Source organism: Pleurodeles waltl, chromosome 8, assembly GCF_031143425.1.
Source record: "Pleurodeles waltl isolate 20211129_DDA chromosome 8, aPleWal1.hap1.20221129, whole genome shotgun sequence".
NCBI classification, from domain to species: domain Eukaryota; kingdom Metazoa; phylum Chordata; class Amphibia; order Caudata; family Salamandridae; genus Pleurodeles; species Pleurodeles waltl.
The window spans coordinates 1,435,542,328-1,435,561,574 of record NC_090447.1 but is presented as its reverse complement, the minus strand read 5'-3'; the positions used below and the strand labels follow the sequence as shown (position 1 = coordinate 1,435,561,574).

The 19,247-nt window shown below is 42.8% G+C and overlaps 1 protein-coding gene across 2 annotated transcripts in view; it reads right to left on the bottom strand.

The window, feature by feature from the left end:
* Positions 1 to 19,247, bottom strand: part of IGSF5 (immunoglobulin superfamily member 5) — a 334,850-nt gene that overhangs the window by 95,612 nt on the left and 219,991 nt on the right. For both annotated transcript variants that reach the window (XM_069202586.1, XM_069202585.1), the window contains exon 7: positions 8,847 to 8,959. In XM_069202586.1, the coding sequence (XP_069058687.1) occupies positions 8,847 to 8,959 (113 nt within the window). The remainder of the gene's footprint in view (positions 1 to 8,846; positions 8,960 to 19,247) is intronic.

Sequence of the window (19,247 nt, the reverse complement as noted above, 5' to 3'; positions counted from 1 at the left end):
CCCGACCTGAAAACCCGACGCCTAAAGACACCCCTGTGTCTGTTCTTCATGAGCAGAGGGGAAGAGGACCAAAGGTGCACTCACGTCCCCGAGCACCCCAAGTCTACTACTTACCTGCTTGTTGTCCCTGACTGGCCTCCTAGCAAGAGCCTGCAGCCTGTTTGTCACGAGGTCCAACTCCCATAGAGAACCACTTGGCACCTCACGCCTTACTACACCTCTGCACTAGGCTGCCCCAGTGTGACCTGTTGGTGTGGTTCTAATCAGTGCCCAGCACTTACCTTTGATCTCCGAGATTGGGCTTGTAAGTCGTTGTTATCCCTGTGATTACTGAACATTGTTTTCCTCCATAGGATAACATTGAGAGAATTCTGAAAATTGCACTGTGTCTATTTCTGAAACTGCAAAGTATTTATGCTCCAAAGTCTACTTACCTGATTACAAAGTTCTTGGGTGTGAAACATATATAAAAAGAATTGTTATTTTTTTTCTAAATTGGCCTTGGATTTATTCTTTCGGAGTGTGTCTCATATATTGCCTCTGTGAGTACAACACATGCTTAGCACTACCCTCTAATAAGCCTAACTGCTTGCCCACACTACCACAAATGGAGCATTAGTTATATCTACTTTTGCCTCTGCAATACCAATTAGGGATCCACTGGACACTCTGCACAGTGTACTTCATTTTAGTGCACTATATAGAAAGCCAGCTTCCTACACTGGTGGAACAGCGGTGGGGTCTACGACTTTGCATTTGCTGATACTGCTTGGTCAAAAAGTGACTACTCAAGTAAATCCAAAAATTGCCTTTAGTTAAATTGCATTTTTTGAATAGGGTATTATTCCGAATTCTTAAAAGTACTGTTAGGGCCCTGATTAGGTCCCTGTATCTTACCAATAAAAGTTTTAATAACTTACTTTAGTTAGGACTGCAAAAACCTGTGTTAGGATTTTTTCTCTAGCTCAAAAAGGTCCCCACTTCAGTAAAATAATGAGTACCTCAGAGGATGGGGTTGTGGAGCTCAACCTCACCCCTTACCTTAAGTTGTCTCACATACAGTTAACCACCCTCTGTAAAGGTACAAAATAAAAACAGCCTTAAACCCTACCAGTGCAAGGCTCCATGAGCTACGGGCAGAGTATGAGCAGGCCCATCCTTGGGATAAGACCACTGAACCAGTAGATCAGAGCAGTGCAAGTGAGGAAGAACTGAACCCTCCAACACTTAGAAGAGTGGAATCTGTACCACAAGTGTCTAGGACACCTCCCCCTAGTGCGGGGGACTCGGGTTCCTCAAGGTCCAGTGAAAGACTCTCTGAAGAGGAGATTCTTCTAGAAAGATTAGCAGACCCTTGTCCTGGAAGACAGAATCCTAGCGATAGAGAGAGAGGGAAGAGAAATGGAGTTAGCACCCATGGAGGGTGGCAGCACTTTCATAACTAGGGACAGAGTAGAGCATTTTGACCCTAAAATCTCCAATGAGATTGTCCCTAAAAATGAGGAAGGTGATGATATCACCAAATGGTTCACAGCCTATGAGAGGGCCTGTGTATCCAGAAAACCTGATAAACAGTGTAGGGCTCTCCTCTGTGGGAACTGATCTCTGGAAAGTGCATGGATAGAATCCTGACACTGAATGAGACAGATGCAAGGTCCTATGGCCTCATGAAGGCTACCCTGAGTGAGGCTTTAGGCTTACTCCTGACCAGTACAGGATCAAATTCAGGGACACTCGAAAAACCCAGAGTCAGGCCTAGGTTGATTCTGTGGACGTCTCAGTGAAGACACTAGGGAGCTGGTTAAAAGGTAACAAAATGCATGCTTATGAAGATCTTTACAATATATTAATGAAAGACCATCTGTTGAGTAATTGTGTGCAGGAAAAGCTACATCAGTACCTGGTAGACCTAGGTCCACTTTCTCCTCAAGAGTTGGGAAGAAGGCAGACCACTGGGACAAAACAAGGGTGACCAGAACATCCAGTGGTAGAGGAGACCACATAAAGGAGGCCTAAGAGGCCTAAAAGCCCCCCAAGGGAAAGAGGGTAACCAAAACAAGGACAAAAATAAGAAGTCTTCTAAAGGCCCCCAAAAGCCTGCACAGGAGGGTGGGCCCGAGACTCGTCATAGTCCAAGGGTGGTTAAAAAAGTAAAAATTGGGATCCCAGAAAGGCTTGGTGCCATACCTGCAAAACCATTGGACACCAAACTGGAGATATTTACTGTCTTAACAACAAGAACACCTCTAGTGCATCTGCAGTAAATGCAGTGGTAAGTCTCCAGATGGGATTCCAAGTAGGCCCTGATCATGTAACTGAGCCTACTGAGGCAAATGTAGTCTCAGAGGGTAAGGCGGATGTAGCTGCCCTGGCTGTCTGGCCCAGTAATCTGGAGAGATACATACAAGAGCCTCATACTAATGGGATTCAAGTTGAAGCACTGAGAGACACTGGTGCTAGTGTGACCATGGTGACTGACAACTAGTGTCCTCAGAACAGTATCTGACTGGTGAGACATACACAATCCTCACCACTGATAATCAGGCTAAGGTGCATCCCACGGTGATGGTATCATTAGAATGGGGAGAGGTTACTGGCCAGAAGAAGGTGCTGGTATCTCCTGCAATCCCTGTGCAATGTCTGCTAGGAAATTATCTGGAGTCCTCAGTAGAAAGAAAGACCCATGCAGCTATGCAGGGCATCCCTGAATGGGTCTATGTAGAAACCAGAGCACCAAGCAAGGCCCAGGGTGAAGAAGTAGAGTTGGAGTCTGGAATAATTGCCCAATCTACCAAGACAAAAGGCAAAAGGTCTTAGTAGACAGCTTCCAATCAGATACCAGAACAGGTGCCCTCTCCTCAGGGAGAAGACCTGACAGTCTCAGAGGGAACTGAGCCTCAGGAGCTTGGGCCTTACACGGCAGAGCTCCTAGGACCAGAGGGACCCTCTAGGAAGGATCGGAGTCAGGAACAGAGAACCTGTCCAATTCTCGGAGGCCTAGACAGCAATGTGCTGATCAGAAAAAGGGAGATATCAGTGGCTGCCACAGGATCTATTGGGAGGAGGGACTCCTTTACACTGAGGCCAGAGGCCCCAAACCTGGTGTCACTAGGAGAATAGTAATGCCTCATCAGTGTAGAGAGTTTCTCCTCACTTTGGCCCACGATATCCCCTTAGCTAGGCATCCTGGCCAGGCAAAAACATGGAGTATGTGGGTAAACCACTTCTACTGGCCAGGCATGTCCCAGAAGGTGAAGGAGTTTTGTAACTCCTGTACCACCTGTCAAGCCCCCTTAATTCCACTTAGTTGGCAGGTAGATATAGAGAAAAATGTTACTCCAGTAAAAATCGGGAGCAATGCAATACAGAAATTAAACACACATAAATGGAAGTAGTTTTGTTTAAAAAATTTAAGTCCACACCACACCGTCTACATGAGCATAGATTCTTTACTCACTATGATACTGAACATGACACCATCAGAAGGGAACATTTAGTGAGGAGTGATCCTGTTATACATCCAACACTCCATGTCAGGTTAGGCTGCACGTTTAAGCGAGTAAGATCAATGAGGCATGAACTGGGGAGGAGTAACTTATCATAGGCCACTAAACGCAACTGGTTGAAAAGTAGCTGCGGGGTCTGTAGTTGCAGTAAGTGTAGAGCCTGTGAATATGGGATCAGTAAGACACACTTTAGCACCCCCTTAGAGATAACACCACAAGATATACTGGGGCTTAAAAGTGCAAAACCGACTATGCTGTGAATGTGATATGTGAGCAGTACTAAACTACAGGTGCACAAGCATACACTACAACATATCAGAGCCATAAAAAAACCAAGACAAAACCTACCCGGTGGCTAGGCATTTTGCAGAGAAACATGGAAACAGAGATAGAGAATTACAATATTTTGTCATAGGTGGTGTGCCCTGGAACATTAGGGGTAGAAAAAAGGAAAGAACCCTTAGGAAGCTGACATCTACTTATATATTAGGGTTAGAGAGCAGAAATCCAAGTGGCCTCAACATGGATGAGAAGATATACACACATCTGTAAATATGTTGCATTCCACATATTATTTAACCTTTGTATCACTGCATAATATAACATTCATTTTACACTTCCTCTACGCTGTTGATTGGTCCTTAGGCTTGAGCCACTGTTGCTGTTTTTTTCATGGGGCCCAAATGAGCAGTAAGTTCAACACGTGCATGTAGACAGCTGCACACTCAGTACTACCCTATTTCAGCAAGGTTTTGCATTTTCAGTTAGCAGTAAGTAGGAACCAATATTGGTGGAGCCATATGGTGGTTTAAGCCAGTGTGCCTTCTGGTGTTACAGAAGCTTTTTTCTTGTTGTGTTGACCCTCAATTTAATTTTGCTATTGAAAATAAATAATGTGATACTTTGGCGAATGCAGTGAGCCCACGTCGGGAGCATTTCTCCTTTCCTCTTGCTTTTGTCTTGCTTCTTTACATATCTATAGTTGTTTTTTGTTTATCCTCTCACCATTATGGTTATAGCACAATAGTTTTCTTTTGTATGAAGCCCATTATGAGGATGGCATACAACAGGTGTGAGCTGAGTTAAACCTGCAAGTTTTAAGTATGCGTCCACACGGGCTCAATTTTGTGTGTGCATGCATTAATTCAAATTGCATTCCTTGTTTACTTCATGATCAAGGGCCAGATGTAGCAAAGGATTTGCGCGTCGCAAACGTCGAAAATCGCCGTTTGCGAGGCGCAAATGCCTCTTTGCTATGCAGAAATGCATATTGCGAGTCGGGACCGACTCGCAATATGCCTTTCAGAATCGCAAATAGGAAGGGGTGTTCCCTTCCTATTTGCGATTCGGAGTGGCATGCAATAGCATTTGCGACCGCATATGCGGTCGCAAAGGATGTCGCAGTTACCATCCACTTCAAGTGGATGGTAACCCACTCGCAAATTGGAAGGGGTCCCCATGGGACCCCTTCCCCTTTGCGAATGGACCCAATACTATTTTTTCAGGGCAGGTAGTGGTCCAAGGGACCACTACCTGCCCTGAAAAAATACCGAAACTAAAGGTTTCGTTTTTTTTTTAAGTGCAGCTCGTTTTCCTTTAAGGAAAACGGGCTACACTTAAAAAAAAAAAACTGCTTTATTGAGTAAGCAGTCACGAACATGGAGGTCTGCTGACGACAGCAGGCCTCCATGTTTGCGAGTGCCTAGACTCGCTATGGGGCCGCAATTTGCGACCCACCTCATTAATATTAATGAGGTGGGTCATTGCGACCCCATAGCGACTCGCAGACGGTGTCTGAGACACTGTACTGCATACCAATTTGCGAGTTGCAAATTGCGAGTCGCATGGACTCGCAATTTGCAACTTGCAAATTTTCTTTTTACTACATCTGGCCCCAAATTCTTAAAAATTAGTTCATAATGCACTGAAGCCACTTTTTGCACACTGTAAAAGTGCACAGACAGCACTTTGCACTTTACATTACAATCAATGTGATTGAAGTTCACTCATGAATGTATTGTCATGTTATTCATTTAAATGAGTTTGTGCACTCAACTGCTTGAACCATACTATGAAATAGTAGTGTATCAAGTTTGTTGCAAAGTGGGTCAAACCACATTGTGTAAGTAAAATATGCAAAGCATTTTTACCATGTCTATTAAATCGGGTTCTACGTTAAGCATGTAAATATTGTAATAAATATGGGGGCTCCTTGATGTGATCAAGGCCGTTTCAAGTCAAAACACATTATTGCCCATTGGCAGCTTCAATAAAGTGCCATAATTGAAACCTTTGAGTGCTGGCGTTCTTATCTATATTTTTCAAAGGTGGGACCAGTGGGGGGGCGGAGGGTGAGTGTGTATATGTATATACAAATGTATGTAACAATTATGCACATTTTAATTGGAAATTAATAAACAGTAGGTGTAATTGCAAATAATAAAAAAATATGTTAATTTTTTTTTCAAAATTCATATTTTTTAACAGGTTGGGGTATATTGGGGGTAGGTGTCTAGTTTTCATAAAACAAACTCGAGAATTGATTACTAAGTACAAATTTAAATTTTGTAAAAAAATGTTTTTGGGGTTTGGGAGTTTTACATGTGAGGGCATAATTTTAGTTTATGTTAACAAATTAGGTAATATCTCTACATTTAAAAAAAAAAGCTAAAACATTTCAATTGTAGGATTCTTGAATGCTTTTTATGTTTTACAAATGTTTTAATTGGATTGATTAAATATTTTCATCAGGCACTTATATTATTCGAATGTTGCTAATCCTACCGCCAAATATAGAAAATTGCCCACTCCTCCCACTGTATGCACTTTTCCCAACATTTTTTGGACTAGAAATAGGATATCAAATTTGATACCCCTGATCCGGCCACCTCAAAGTATGCACTTTCCCTACTATTTCTTGGACTGGTGTTAGAATATTAAATCTGACCACCCCCCAAATATATCATCTTTCCCTAAAGTCTGTCAGTCTGAAGTTAGAAATATAAATTGTACCCTCCCCCCACACCATGTAGACACTTTCCATAATGTTTGTTGAACAGTAGTTAGAAAATTAATTCTGACCACAGCGCACTTTCCCCAAAAATTTGTTAGACTGGATTGAAACAGCAAATCAGTTTCCCTCAGTGTATTCACTTTCCCCAATGTCTGTTAGACTTGAGTTACAATAGCGAATCTCAGTCCCTCCTGAACCCCCCCCAAGTAGGGACATTCCCAAATGTTCGAAAGACTGCAGTCAGAAGAGTAAATGTGAACCCTCCAATGTATGTACTTTCCCTAATGTTTGCTAAACTAGAGTTAGAATAGTAAATCTGATCCCACTACGACTCATTTTTGCATTTTTCCAAATGTTTCCTAAACTGGCATTACAGTAGTAAATCTGACCTGCCACGGAGTATTGACTTTTCACAACATGTGTTAAACTGGAGCTAGAATACTAAATGTGTATGTCCCCCACAATGTATGCATTTTCCCTAATGTCTGTTAGACTGGAGTTAGAATACAAAATCTGACCTCATTAACAATCACCATGTATGAATTTATGAAGGATTGTAGTTAGTGTATTTGGATTGAATTTTATTTTTTTGAGAGGATTTCATTGCTAAATATTTTTTAAATTATCTAATTTCATTAAATGTTTTTATTGTATTTTTTTTTTTAATTATTCTCTATTTTGTAACATGATATATTACTTAAAATATTAGTTTTTGTCACATTTATTAAATGTATTTTTCATAGTGTAATAAATATAAAATATGTTTTAAATATGCACCTTAGTTTGTTTTTTTATTTACAAATGACATTTTGTGTACAATTGTTTACATGTTTAATTTCATATTATAATTTTCATATTATTGCATTTATTTCGAAGTTGTTTTTAAGAATTGTATCTTTTAAAAGTTAATAAATTATTGTTTGTTATTTTTCTGTTGTTTCTTTTTTTAATTGTTAAATTTTCTTTAAAATGTTCTTAAACATTACATTAACATTTTAATTTAAGTGACAGTAATGTTAGTTACATCTACATACATACACTTACCAATGCAATGTCAATATGTTGGTACACAATATTTTTTAGTTGACATCTATGTGCTTATAATTTATATATGTAAAGTTAATATTTTAATTGTCAATATTTTGACAAATTATAGTTTTGTACTATGATATTTTTGTGGCAATATATCATTGTGCAACCACTAGACTTTTCAATGATGTCTAATAAGTGACTTTGCTAATACTTTGGCTAATTCCTCAGCTAACTCTAGACTGTACTTTATCTAGAGCCACTGATGTAAATATGTGCATATTTTCTACAAACTAATTTACTCTCTTTGTCTCCTTGGTCTAAAACAGGCAGGGGTCAAATCACATTTTTTTCTGACAGTACATGTGTCTTACAACTTAGAGTGACCTTCTACTGAATTTCCAAGAGTAAGAAATACTTACTCACAGAAAAAACTGTGAAGTATTTGTGTATAATATTGTAAATTATTCTAATTGTCATTTGCCCACACCACTGAAGTCAAACATTCTTCATGGAGTTATGTTTCTTCTGGGTGAGTGTAAGTGTGTATTTCCTTTACTAATGAGAGCTCTACATCTGTATTCAGTTTTTCAGATACAACAACATTTTAAAGGTAATGCCTTCTCTGTTTGCTTTCATGTTTTAATTTCTAGAGCTCTAAAATACACAATCAGTTAACAAGACATACAAATGGTATATAAAACAGCAAGGAAGGCTATAGATCTATGGAAAAGGTTTACTGTTTTTCAAGTTGACTATCCTTGGGCATTCAGTCGGCACTCATAATTTCAACAACTGATATCTGCTGTGGTGCACTGGGATCGAAAATCAGCCAATGAAATGTGTTCCTACGAGCCCAGTAGTGCACAGAATGAGTATAGTGAGTCCCAATATCTCTAGTTGCATTTTGGTAAGAAAATTATATGCGTATCTATGTGGAAATTGTATGTGTTTCTTTGGGGCTTTTTGCTAAGCTGGGTTACTGATGATTGCACCACCCATCCACCCCTAAAAGCAGCTGCAAACGTCCTCACGCTACCCTGGGTTCTCCCTTTGTCCCTTGTCTGTGAGATACTTTTCCATGCAGGGGTCCTGAATGTGTGGTTGTTTGCATCTTCATTGGTTATGCTTAAGCCCTAGCTTAGTGTCATACTGTAAACCATCAGCACATCCGTGATTTGCCACCTACAGTATAAGGTTGCTTCAAAAGAGAACTGGTGGTCCCTAGTGCAGAGTACTCCATTGGAGGAAAATTATTAGCATTCAAAGAAAGTTCTTTAATGTCAGTTCATCCTTACTTGGTAAAGGTCTTCTAGTGGCAGGCTCCTCTTCATTGAACCCATGGTCAGCGTCCATGGCGCTTCTCTTTGAGATGGTGCTGACATTGATCGCTTTCTGAGCTGAGACCTTCCTACAAGTTAAAATTCACAGAAATTCTATCAGGAAAGAGTCAAGGAGCAACTAAACAAGGCATTACTGCACATAAGATCCAGCGCTGAAGAAAATGGTCATGGTCCTGAGCTACCACTCAAGCTCCCATGCGCAGACCCTTCTTGCTAGGCAGTTGTACCACCAAGCAAGCCTGTGGCATAGCAAGGATGCCATATGCTCTAAAAAAGGGACAATTTATCAAGCCTGGTAATTGGGATGATATTTATCGCACCTCATATGATCTGACTTAGCTGACAAAAGTTTTAGGAGAATAACTTGCTAATTTATGCATGATCCAGTAAATACTGAGAATTTTTCCACCAATTAATATCAGCAGGTGGTATTACTTCAGGCCAAGTTGTCAGTTACCAGAGAGAATATGAATAAAAAATGGAAACAATTAAAGGAAAACATGTGGAGGACACAATATCACACAGTAAAACAAGTTAATACTCATTTGAGTGGGTTATTGGCACAATACAGATACATAACTTGAAAAAAAAGGGAGGACCCACTGTAAATGGTAATCAAAACAGCGTAAAATCATATTGATATATATCAATTATATTTATATCATGGAGACTTTCCAGTATCGAAGGTGCTTGGTACTGATATGGGACACCTATCTCTAATGTTGTTGCTGGCCAGCTGGACATGTCCTCTTTCTAGGCTGGATAGGCCAGGAAGGTAAAATGAAGAGCTTTTTGGTTATGCATGCATTGCGCCACTTTATAAATTTTGTTGCAACATTTTTAGCTTTGTTAGGTCACATTAGCATAAAAAATTACTCTTAAAACTGCCCCTCAGTTTTCCCTGGTGCCATTAAAGACACAAAACTCATCATGTGGATATGTTCGGTAACGAGAGTTAATGCATATCGCACTATAGACCTCTTGTTATGAGGGCGTTAGTGTCGAGGAAAGAGCTATAAACATAATTGAATAGGCTAATTCGGTCACTTGTGAGTTTCTAAACTGGGTCCCAAAAAGTCATCAAGATTTGAGCACTCGCACAGAACATGAACCAATTTGCACACAGTGGGGATAAACACAGGCCAGACAAATGAAGCGGCACAGGAGGCCAGCACCAGAAGGGCAGCTCATTTCAGTCTGACACCAACAAACACGTTTTTATTTGATTAGTCATGTTTTCTGCAAATCTGCCACTAATCAGCCTAACGTCATTTTTGATCCACTAGCGCCATTTCCCCTAACGCCAACCGACACCGGTTAGCTTCTTTTTATGAGGCGCTAGCCATTCTTTAGCCATTCTTTAGAGGCATTGTGCGTCATTTTATAAATATGGCGGATGGATTGCATTAGGGAATGACGTTAGCTTGCATGAAAAAAAAAATACTCACACCTGCACTAGCACAGCTGTGCGCCATATTTCATAAATATGGGCCATAGAGTTTTCAGGAAGTAAGGAATTGTGCATATGATTGAATAAAAAATTCAGAGGGTAAAAGTGTCTGTTTCCTCTACCTCTGTAACATTATTAAAGTGTTGATTGAACAATGCAGTGCAAATGGATTACATGTGAGATTCGAAAGGAACTGGTGATCGCTAAAAGAATCCAAATTGTAAAACAAGCATTGGCAAAGGCAATTGGTGGGAGCTTATTGTGCTAACACATGCGATTTTAATGTATTAAAGGGAGACAGATGAGAGAAAGTTGGCAGGAGCAGACTGGGAAGGTTATGGCTGTAAAATAGTCCTTTCATACAAACACTTGAGCAGAAGCTGAAGGACACATCCCACTAGCTAATTCCATCGGGTGAGAGAGCAATGCTTCAGTGGCCTGAGGCTAAGGACAGATGTGATTGTCATAGTCTCAAAACCAGTGGTTGAAAGTGGGTGGCGATAAAAAACAATTTTTAAAGGAGCGCAATCAAAGCCCAGTCCATCTATATTGCCTGCAAGAGCTCTGTTTGACAGCTGCACTGTCAAAACCCAGACTTATAAAACCATCTATCCTTACTGCCTTCCTTACGTTCTGCCAACAAATCTTTTACTGTCAACCGGTGCACATCGCAGTTTAGTGGGAGCTATAAAAAGAAACTGGCACCGAAAGAGGTAGCATACTGTGAGCAGTATGCTGCGTTTTGTTCCATTTCAAAGCCTATAAAATATTTTAGAGAACACTGTGCTGTACTCCAGCTGTGCTATCATGCAGAGGCAAAACCTGGGACCGTCATGAAAATGAGACGCTGCACCTCATGGGACGATTCTTGTGAATCTCATTACCATAATGGCATCAAAGAAACCCTTGGCATGTCATTCGTTCCTATATGGAACACAAACAATTAAAAGAAATAAACGTATGCACACAGACTCGCGGATTTCTAGAAAGCAATAGTACACTCTATACAAAATCAGGTATATATATATATATATATATTCACTGAAAATAACAAAGGTTACAGGGACGTTATAGTTAGGCTCACATTTTTATATGTCCTTCCCCCATGCATGGCAGGGGTTGCCCGTAAAGCCTGGCCTGCAGCCAGACCCTGCAGCCAACCCCCCTAGCACCCAACTCCACGCTGCGCACAGCCCTTTGGCTGTGCATGGCAGGAGCTGGCTGCAGCCTGTCTCTCTGGGTGTTAGAATAGGTGTGAGAGGGTGTATCTGGGGATGAGGGTGGCTGTGAGAGTCTCTGTCCCAGTGTAAGAGTGCGTGCATAAGTGTCTTAGTGTGTGTGGCAGTGTCTGTGCAGGTCTGTGAGTTGGTGCATGATGGTTTCAGTGGGCCTATGAGTGGGTGTGTGAGTCTGAGTGGGTCTGTGAGTGGGTGTGTGAGTGTCTGAGTGGGTCTGTGAGTGGGTGTGTGAGGGTCTGAGTGGGGCTGTGAGTGGGTGGCTGAGGGTCTGAGTAGGTGTCTGAGTGGGTGCGTGATTGTCTGAGTGGGTCTGCGAGTGGGTGCGTAAGTATCTGAGTGGGTTTGTGAGTGGGAGAAATAAATTGAAAGAGAGGGAGAGAGAGAGATGGAGAGTGAGAGAGTTTTTAGGCTTTGATGGATGACATAATGAGAATGAGATATTTCAGGACAAATTGAAAAGTAAAATGTATTTGTCAATTAAAAAGAGAAAGATCACCTTTCAGTATGAACCTTAAACTTTTGAAGTATAAAAGAAATTAAAGAAGGAAAACAACCACGGGCACACGTTGAGTAGAACCCTCAACTGTCAGTGCGAGGGTCTGTGACTCTAACATTTAGGCCATAGGTGACTCCTTACTGTGATGCTTCCAGACATACCTATGACAGTCAAACCCATGCATGTGATTAGAAAGAAATGTGGATGTTGCATCACTAGGAAGGTTTAAAAGTCAAAACACCAGTAAAGAAACAAACACACTGCCAAGTGATACTAGGATTTGAACCTTCAGCCTACTTAGTGATAGAACAAGACCTTGACCATTAGCTCAGAAGTGACTCTGTTCCGCTCTGCATCCAAACGTAACTGTAACATGCGTCCCAAACATCTTGCTAGTCTTACTCTTTAAAGTCATTGCATGGAGAGACCATTGTAATGACAATCTCTCTCTCTCACTTCCATCCCACTTTTGGATGGGTTAGAGAGAGTAACAGGACCTCAGGGAGAGCATGAAGGCCCCAGTGGTCCTCGCGGGCTCCCCACATCCTGCGGGAGCTAGCACTTCTTCCCCAAGCATGGAGCTTAATAATAGCTACTCTGTGCTTGCGGGAGCAATGTTTTATTCTCTCTTCCCTGTATGCATATTTGCGCCCAGGGAAGACAGATGAAAACTCTGCTTGACAGTTCTCACTCTCACTTGCAGAAAACAGAATTTGTTTGCTTTTGCTTGGTGGGAGCTTTCAGTTCCTACCAAGCAAAAGCAAGCAGCTTTGTCCTGGGGTTGCGTACCCCAGAACATAGCAGGAGCCGGCCTTTGTGGATAGTGGTCTTCCAGGGGCATCAGGGCCATCATTGGCTCATCAAGGGAGGGCCACGTAACCCCAATCCAACGTGTATTGCCCTGGGGAGGTGGTGGTCCCCAGGGCTGCAGGGGGGGCCACAAGGACCACCTGCATTCTAATATAAACAAGCCCTGGGGAGGTGATGATCCCCAGGGCTGCAGGGCGGCCACGCGGCCCACACAAATTAAAATAAAAACAAGCCCCAGGCAGTTGGTGGTCCCTCGAGCTGGGGTGGGGCACGCCCCCGACATTCAAATAAAAACAAGCCCTCGGGAGGTGGTGGATCCCGGGGCTGCCAGAGGCCACGCACCCTCCCCCCACATTAAATGCTAAATAAGCCCCGGGGAGGTGGCGGTCTCAGGGGCACTGAAAAGCTCAGGAGGGATGCCTCATGCACTCCCCCTCCTTATTTTTTACTTTTGTCCCCAGGTCCTGGCCCACATGGAGGCTTTAAAAAAACAGGCGTGGGAGCCCGCACTTTCTTTTTTTCTTATTTGCAGCAAATTCATGAATTTTGCAAACTCGCAGCAGAATTTATTTTAACCCCTTCTGTGCCGCGGACGTAGTGTTTACGTCCTGCGGCACAGTGCTCCTGTGCCGAGGACGTTACCATTACGTCCTCGGCCCGGAGCCCGGAGGGAGCACTAGCGCTCCCTCCGTGGGGTTCCCCCCCAACCCCCCAAGGCGGGGATGGAAGGGGAAGACCTTCCCCTTCCACCCCCCCCTGATTGTCACAGAGGCCTCCTCCCATGGCGCTGGAAGCTCAGCTTCCAGCGCGATCGGAAGAGAAATGCAAAAGCATTTCTCTTCCGATCACGTGGAGGAGGCCAGAGGGGCTTCAAAGGGAAGGAAAGGAATTTCCTTCCCTTTGAAGTCTCTCTCAGCGTTTTAGCAGCCGGATTGCAAGCAATCAGGCTGCTAAAATGCCCTCTAGACACCAGGGATTTTTTTTTTTAATGAAACTGGCATGAGGGGAGCGACCCCTTGGGCAATGGTCGCTCCCCACGGGGGCATTTTTTTTTTAAGGCCTTAGATCGGCCTATTATTAGGCCGATCTGCCCCCGGGAGGGCAGAAACCTCTAGGCACCAGGGATAAAAAATGTTTGTTTGTTTTGTTTTTGTTTTGTTTTTCTTTTTGGAGGTGGGGAGCGAACCCTTAGGCAAGGGTCGCTCCCATAGGGGGCAAATTATATTTAGGTCATTTTTGCCCCCCTTGGGGGCAGATTGGCCTATATTTATGAGGCCAATCTGCCCCCAAGGGGGACAGAAACCACTAGACACCAGGGAGTTTATTTTTTTCGTGAATTTCATGCAAGAGGAGCGACCCCTTAGGCAAGGGTCGTTCCCCTGGGGGGGCAAATTCATTTTAGGCCATTTCTGCCCCCTTGGGGGGCAGATCAGCCTATTTTAATTAGGCCGAAACCACTAGGCACCCGGGATTTTTGTTGTTGTTGTTTTACAGATGGGGAGCAACCCCTTAGGCAAGGGTCGCTCCCCTGGAGGGGCAAATTGTATTTAGGCCTTTTCTGTCCCCTTTGGCAGATCGGCCGATTTTAGGTCAATCTGCCCCCAAGGGGGGCAGAAACCACTAGGCACGAGGGATCTTTTTTTTTGCGCCAACGTCACGCAAGGGGAGCAACCCCGTAGGCAAGGGTCACTCCCCGGAGGGGAACATTTATTTTAGCCCATTTCTGCCCCCACTGGGGGCAGATCGGCCTATTGTTATTAGGCCGATCTGCCCCCAGGGGGGGCAGAAACCTCTAGGCGCCAGGGCAATTTTTTTTGTTTGTGTTATTTTTTTATTTTTTTTTGGTGGGGAGCGACCCATTAGGCAAGGGTCGCTCCCCTGGGGGTCAAATTGTATTTAGACCATCAGATCGGCAGATTTTAGGTCAATCTGCCCCCAATGGGGGCAGAAACAACTAGGCACCGGGGATCTTTTTTTTGCGCCAATGTCACGCAGGGAGAGCGACCCCGTAGGCAAGGGTCGCTCCCCGGGGGGGTCAAATTTATTTTAGGCCATTTCTGCCCCCCCTGCGGCCGGCTGAGCTAGAGGCCAAAATCCACAGCTAGGCAATTTGCAAAAAACACCTCTGTTTTCTGTGAAAAAATGTGATGTGTCCACGTTGTGTTTTGGGCCATTTCCTTTCGTGGGCGCTAGGCCTACCCACACAAGTGAGGTACCATTTTTATCGGGAGACTTGGGGGAACGCTGGGTGGAAGGAAATTTGTGGCTCCCCTCAGATTCCAGAACTTTCTGTCACCGAAATGAAAGGAAAAAGTGTTTTTTTGGTCAAATTTTGAGGTTTGCAAAGGATTCCGGGTAACAGACCCTGGTCTGAGCCCCATAAGTTACCCCACCTTGGATTACCCTAGGTGTCTAGTTTTCAAAAATGTGCTGATTTGCTAGGTACCCCGAGGTGCAGGCTGAGCTAGAGGCCAAAATACACAGGTAGGCACTTTGTAAAAAACACCTCTGTTTTCTGTGAAAAAATGTGATGTGTCCACGTTGTGTTTTGAGCCATTTCCTTTCGTCGGCGCTAGGCCTACCCACACAAGTGAGGTACCATTTTTATCGGGAGACTTGGGGGAACACAAAATAGCAAAACAAGTGCTATTGCCCCTTGTCTTTCTCTACATTTTTTCCTTCCAAATGTAAGGCAGTGTGTAAAAAAGACGTCTTTTTGAGAAATGCCCTGTAATTCACATGCTAGTATGGGCACCCCGGAATTCAGAGATGTGCAAATAACCACTGCTTCTCAACACCTTATCTTGTGGCCATTTTGGAAATACAAAGGTTTTCTTGATACCTATTCTTCACTTTTTATATTTCAGCCAATGAATTGCTGTATACCCGGTATAGAATAAAAACCCATTGCAAGGTGCAGCTCATTTATTGGCTCTGGGTACCTAGGGTTCTTCATGAACCTACAAGCCCTATATATCCCCGCAACCAGAAGAGTCCAGCTGACGTAACAGTATATTGCTTTCAAAAATCTGACATCGCAGGAAAAGTTACAGAGTAAAACGTGGAGAAAAATGGCTGTTTTTTTCACCTCAATTTCAATATTTTTTTAATTCAGCTGTTATTTTCTGTAGGACACACTTGTAGGATCTACACAAATGACCCCTTGCTGAATTCAGAATTATGTCTACTTTTCAGAAATGTTTAGCTTTCTGGGATCCAGCATTGGTTTCTCACCCATTTTGGTCACTAACTGGAAGGAGGCTGAAAGCACAAAAAATAGTAAAAATGGGGTATGTCCCAGTAAAATGTCAAAATTGTATTAAAAAATTGGGTTTTCCAATTCAAGTCTGCCTGTTCCTGAAAGCTGGGAAGATGGTGATCTTGCCACTGCAAACCCTTTGTTGGTGCCATTTTCAGGTGAAAAAACACGAGCTGCCTTCTGCAGCCCTTTTTTCCCATTTAAAAATAAAAAATAAAAATTGTCACTGTATTTTGGCTAATTTCTTGGTCTCCTTCAGGGGAACCCACAAAGTCTGGGTACCTTGAGAATCCCTAGGATGTTGGAAAAAAAGGATAGCTTATGTGAACAAAAAGTTATGAGGGCCTAAGCGCGAACTGCCCCAAATAGCCAAAAAAAGGCTCAGCACAGGAGGGGGAAAAAGCCTGGCAGCGAAGGGGTTAAAAAATGCTTTTTTTGCCCTGGCAGAGTCCCTCTGGGATCCCAGCACCAGCACCAGAGCTAAGGGGTCAGGGTATCTCTACCCTGGCCCCTTTTCTTTTTTCAACATTTTGTTTAAGGGACTCGCTCAAGCTGAGACCCAAGATGGCTCCCACCACTTCCTGGTTGAAGTGTTGGCAGCCAATTAGAGCTGTGCATTTCCCTGCAGGAGCTCATCATTATTTGCAAAGTCCTCACAGCCAGAGATATACAAATTTGGATTTCTTTACAGTTCTCAAAAACTACTGAACAGATTTACACCAAATAAGCAGAAGTGTAATCTGCGTACCAAAAGCTAGCTTTCTGACAAATGTGGTGTAATTCCGTCCAGTGGTTTGGACTGTAGCCTTGTTCAAAGGTCCTATGGGAATTAACATGGGAAACACAACTTTTTTGACCCCCTCCCATTTTCACGGCATCTGCTTGTGATAGATCACCCGAAACTTTCTATGAGCATGTGTCCATGTATGTGTTTATGTAAGTATATCTAGTGGGACATATTTGTATCTGAGAATTACAGGGCAACAGAGCAAGAACGTCTGAAATGGCTCACAACCCCAATGTTTATCTCTGCAAAAAGAGTCACATGAACCTTAATATTTCTGTGGTGTAGCATAAGGTCATGTCTTAGAATGATGACCTGTACCTTGTAAGTCTACAAAATGTCCATCATTACAAACTTTATGCTTCCCATTTAATTCTACTGAAATTAAAAATGTTACTCACACTGTATTGTAACTTGGAATCTTAGGCCATCATTAAGAGATTGGCAGTTGACCTCCTGGGTGACAGAGGTAATAATCTCCACAGTAGGAGCTACCACCTGCCGTTCTTAGAGATTTTGGTCTGCCTTGCAAAGATCTCTGTGCTTTTAAGGTAGCTGCCATCATGGCAACTCTTCTGAAGTCAGTGAAAGTTTGCTGAGCGGCTGCCATGATTCATGCAGCCGCTCACCAAACTTTTTTATTTCACAAAAATAAACTCACAAAGCAGGATTTTGTTTTTGTAAAAAAATATATGACCCTGACACTATGGGATTTTGCTCAGGCTTTTTCCTGGTAGTCCCACACAGAAAAAATATCTCAGAAACTCCACCCTAAGAAGAACGGATGGAATGAGGTACTTACACTAATGACCACAAGCCCATTGAGCTGTTGGTGTAAGGCTTGCACTGGCAGAAAGAGGGTGGGGCGTGCACCGGCAGAAACATGACAATATGTCTGACCCGAAATACAGCTTAAGGACAGTCTGGTTGGTGGATATTTTTCATTAAGTACCCTCTCCACCAAACTCTAAATGAGGTCCTCAGTCTTAAATTCCTTCTATTTATAAGTTGTGTGAACACTGCCATCAAGTTGATGATGCACAAAAACTGAACCAAACTAAAAGTATAAGTGAGGCCAATAATTAATTTCACAAGCACATTCTACGTTTCTCCTATCTGCGTATTGATTCCTCAGTTTCCTGTCAAGGCAATAAGTGTGTGAAATATTGCTGGTCAACACTACAGAGCTCCCAACCATCATGAATGAGAATACGTTAGACAGGACTCCACAGGACTTACATGTTAGCCCTGGCAGTGTAGGCCTAGCATGGAGCAGCAGTATGTTGTAGCTTGAAGTCAAAGAACATGGGCTTGCATCATTACCACTGAACTCATAAGCTCACACAAAATGTTAGTGCCACACACCAGCTCTTCAGGCCCAATTTGACTCATTTACTTCCTGACTGCACACCTATGTAGGTTTGGAAGCTCCTTAGGTCTCACTGGGGGTAGTGAGAGAACCTTTAGAGCTCACAGAGTGTAGATGTGCCCAAATCCTAGAGCAAAACAGAACTACCCTAATCACAAACCTCATTCTGGAGAGTGAGAGGGTCATCATGGCCAAACTGAGTGTAACAACAAAACCCTGGTAAGTGACATAAATGGACATGAGACCATGGAATCTGGAAAATCATGTAGATGTTATTGCATATTTCCTAATTTTGAATTTTGAACATATTCTAAATTCACATGCCATTGCATAATTGTGCCATTTAGTGGTTGGGTTTGAAAATATGCTTAACTTAAAAACAATATTTAGTTTTGGGTGACAGCCATAGTAGTAGTCAGGATGACTCGCTTTGATATGGCAACAAACAACAAGATGATAGGAGAAATGCTTGAATTAATCTCAGCTTCTGCTCAAGGCCAGCTTTAGCGCTGGTGGCATGCTGTACGACAATCTTTTTAGGCACCCCCTGCATCACCTCCTCCTCAGATTCCATCACAACCACCTTGCAAAAGGAACCCTGATCTCTCCATTGGCCCTCACTCACATACACATAATTTGTTTTAAAGTGCAGGTAAAGACTGACTTTACCAATCCAATCAGTTATCAACATAAAATACAGATCTCTTCTTTACAGCAGTTATATTAACCCTCTGTGCTACTTTATGGCGAGTCAAAACTGTCACTAGACAAAACTGATATCTCTCTCTCCCTAGCAAGAACATTAATCACAAGAATTATCTTTACATTTTTATTACTGCCTGAAAGCTGGGCGCACAAGGAACGCTGCAGCAGGTGCTTTTAAATTGTAAGTTATTCCTAAACACAGTGCCCTCCCTGATGTCGATGCCCCACAAACCTCCAATGTCAGC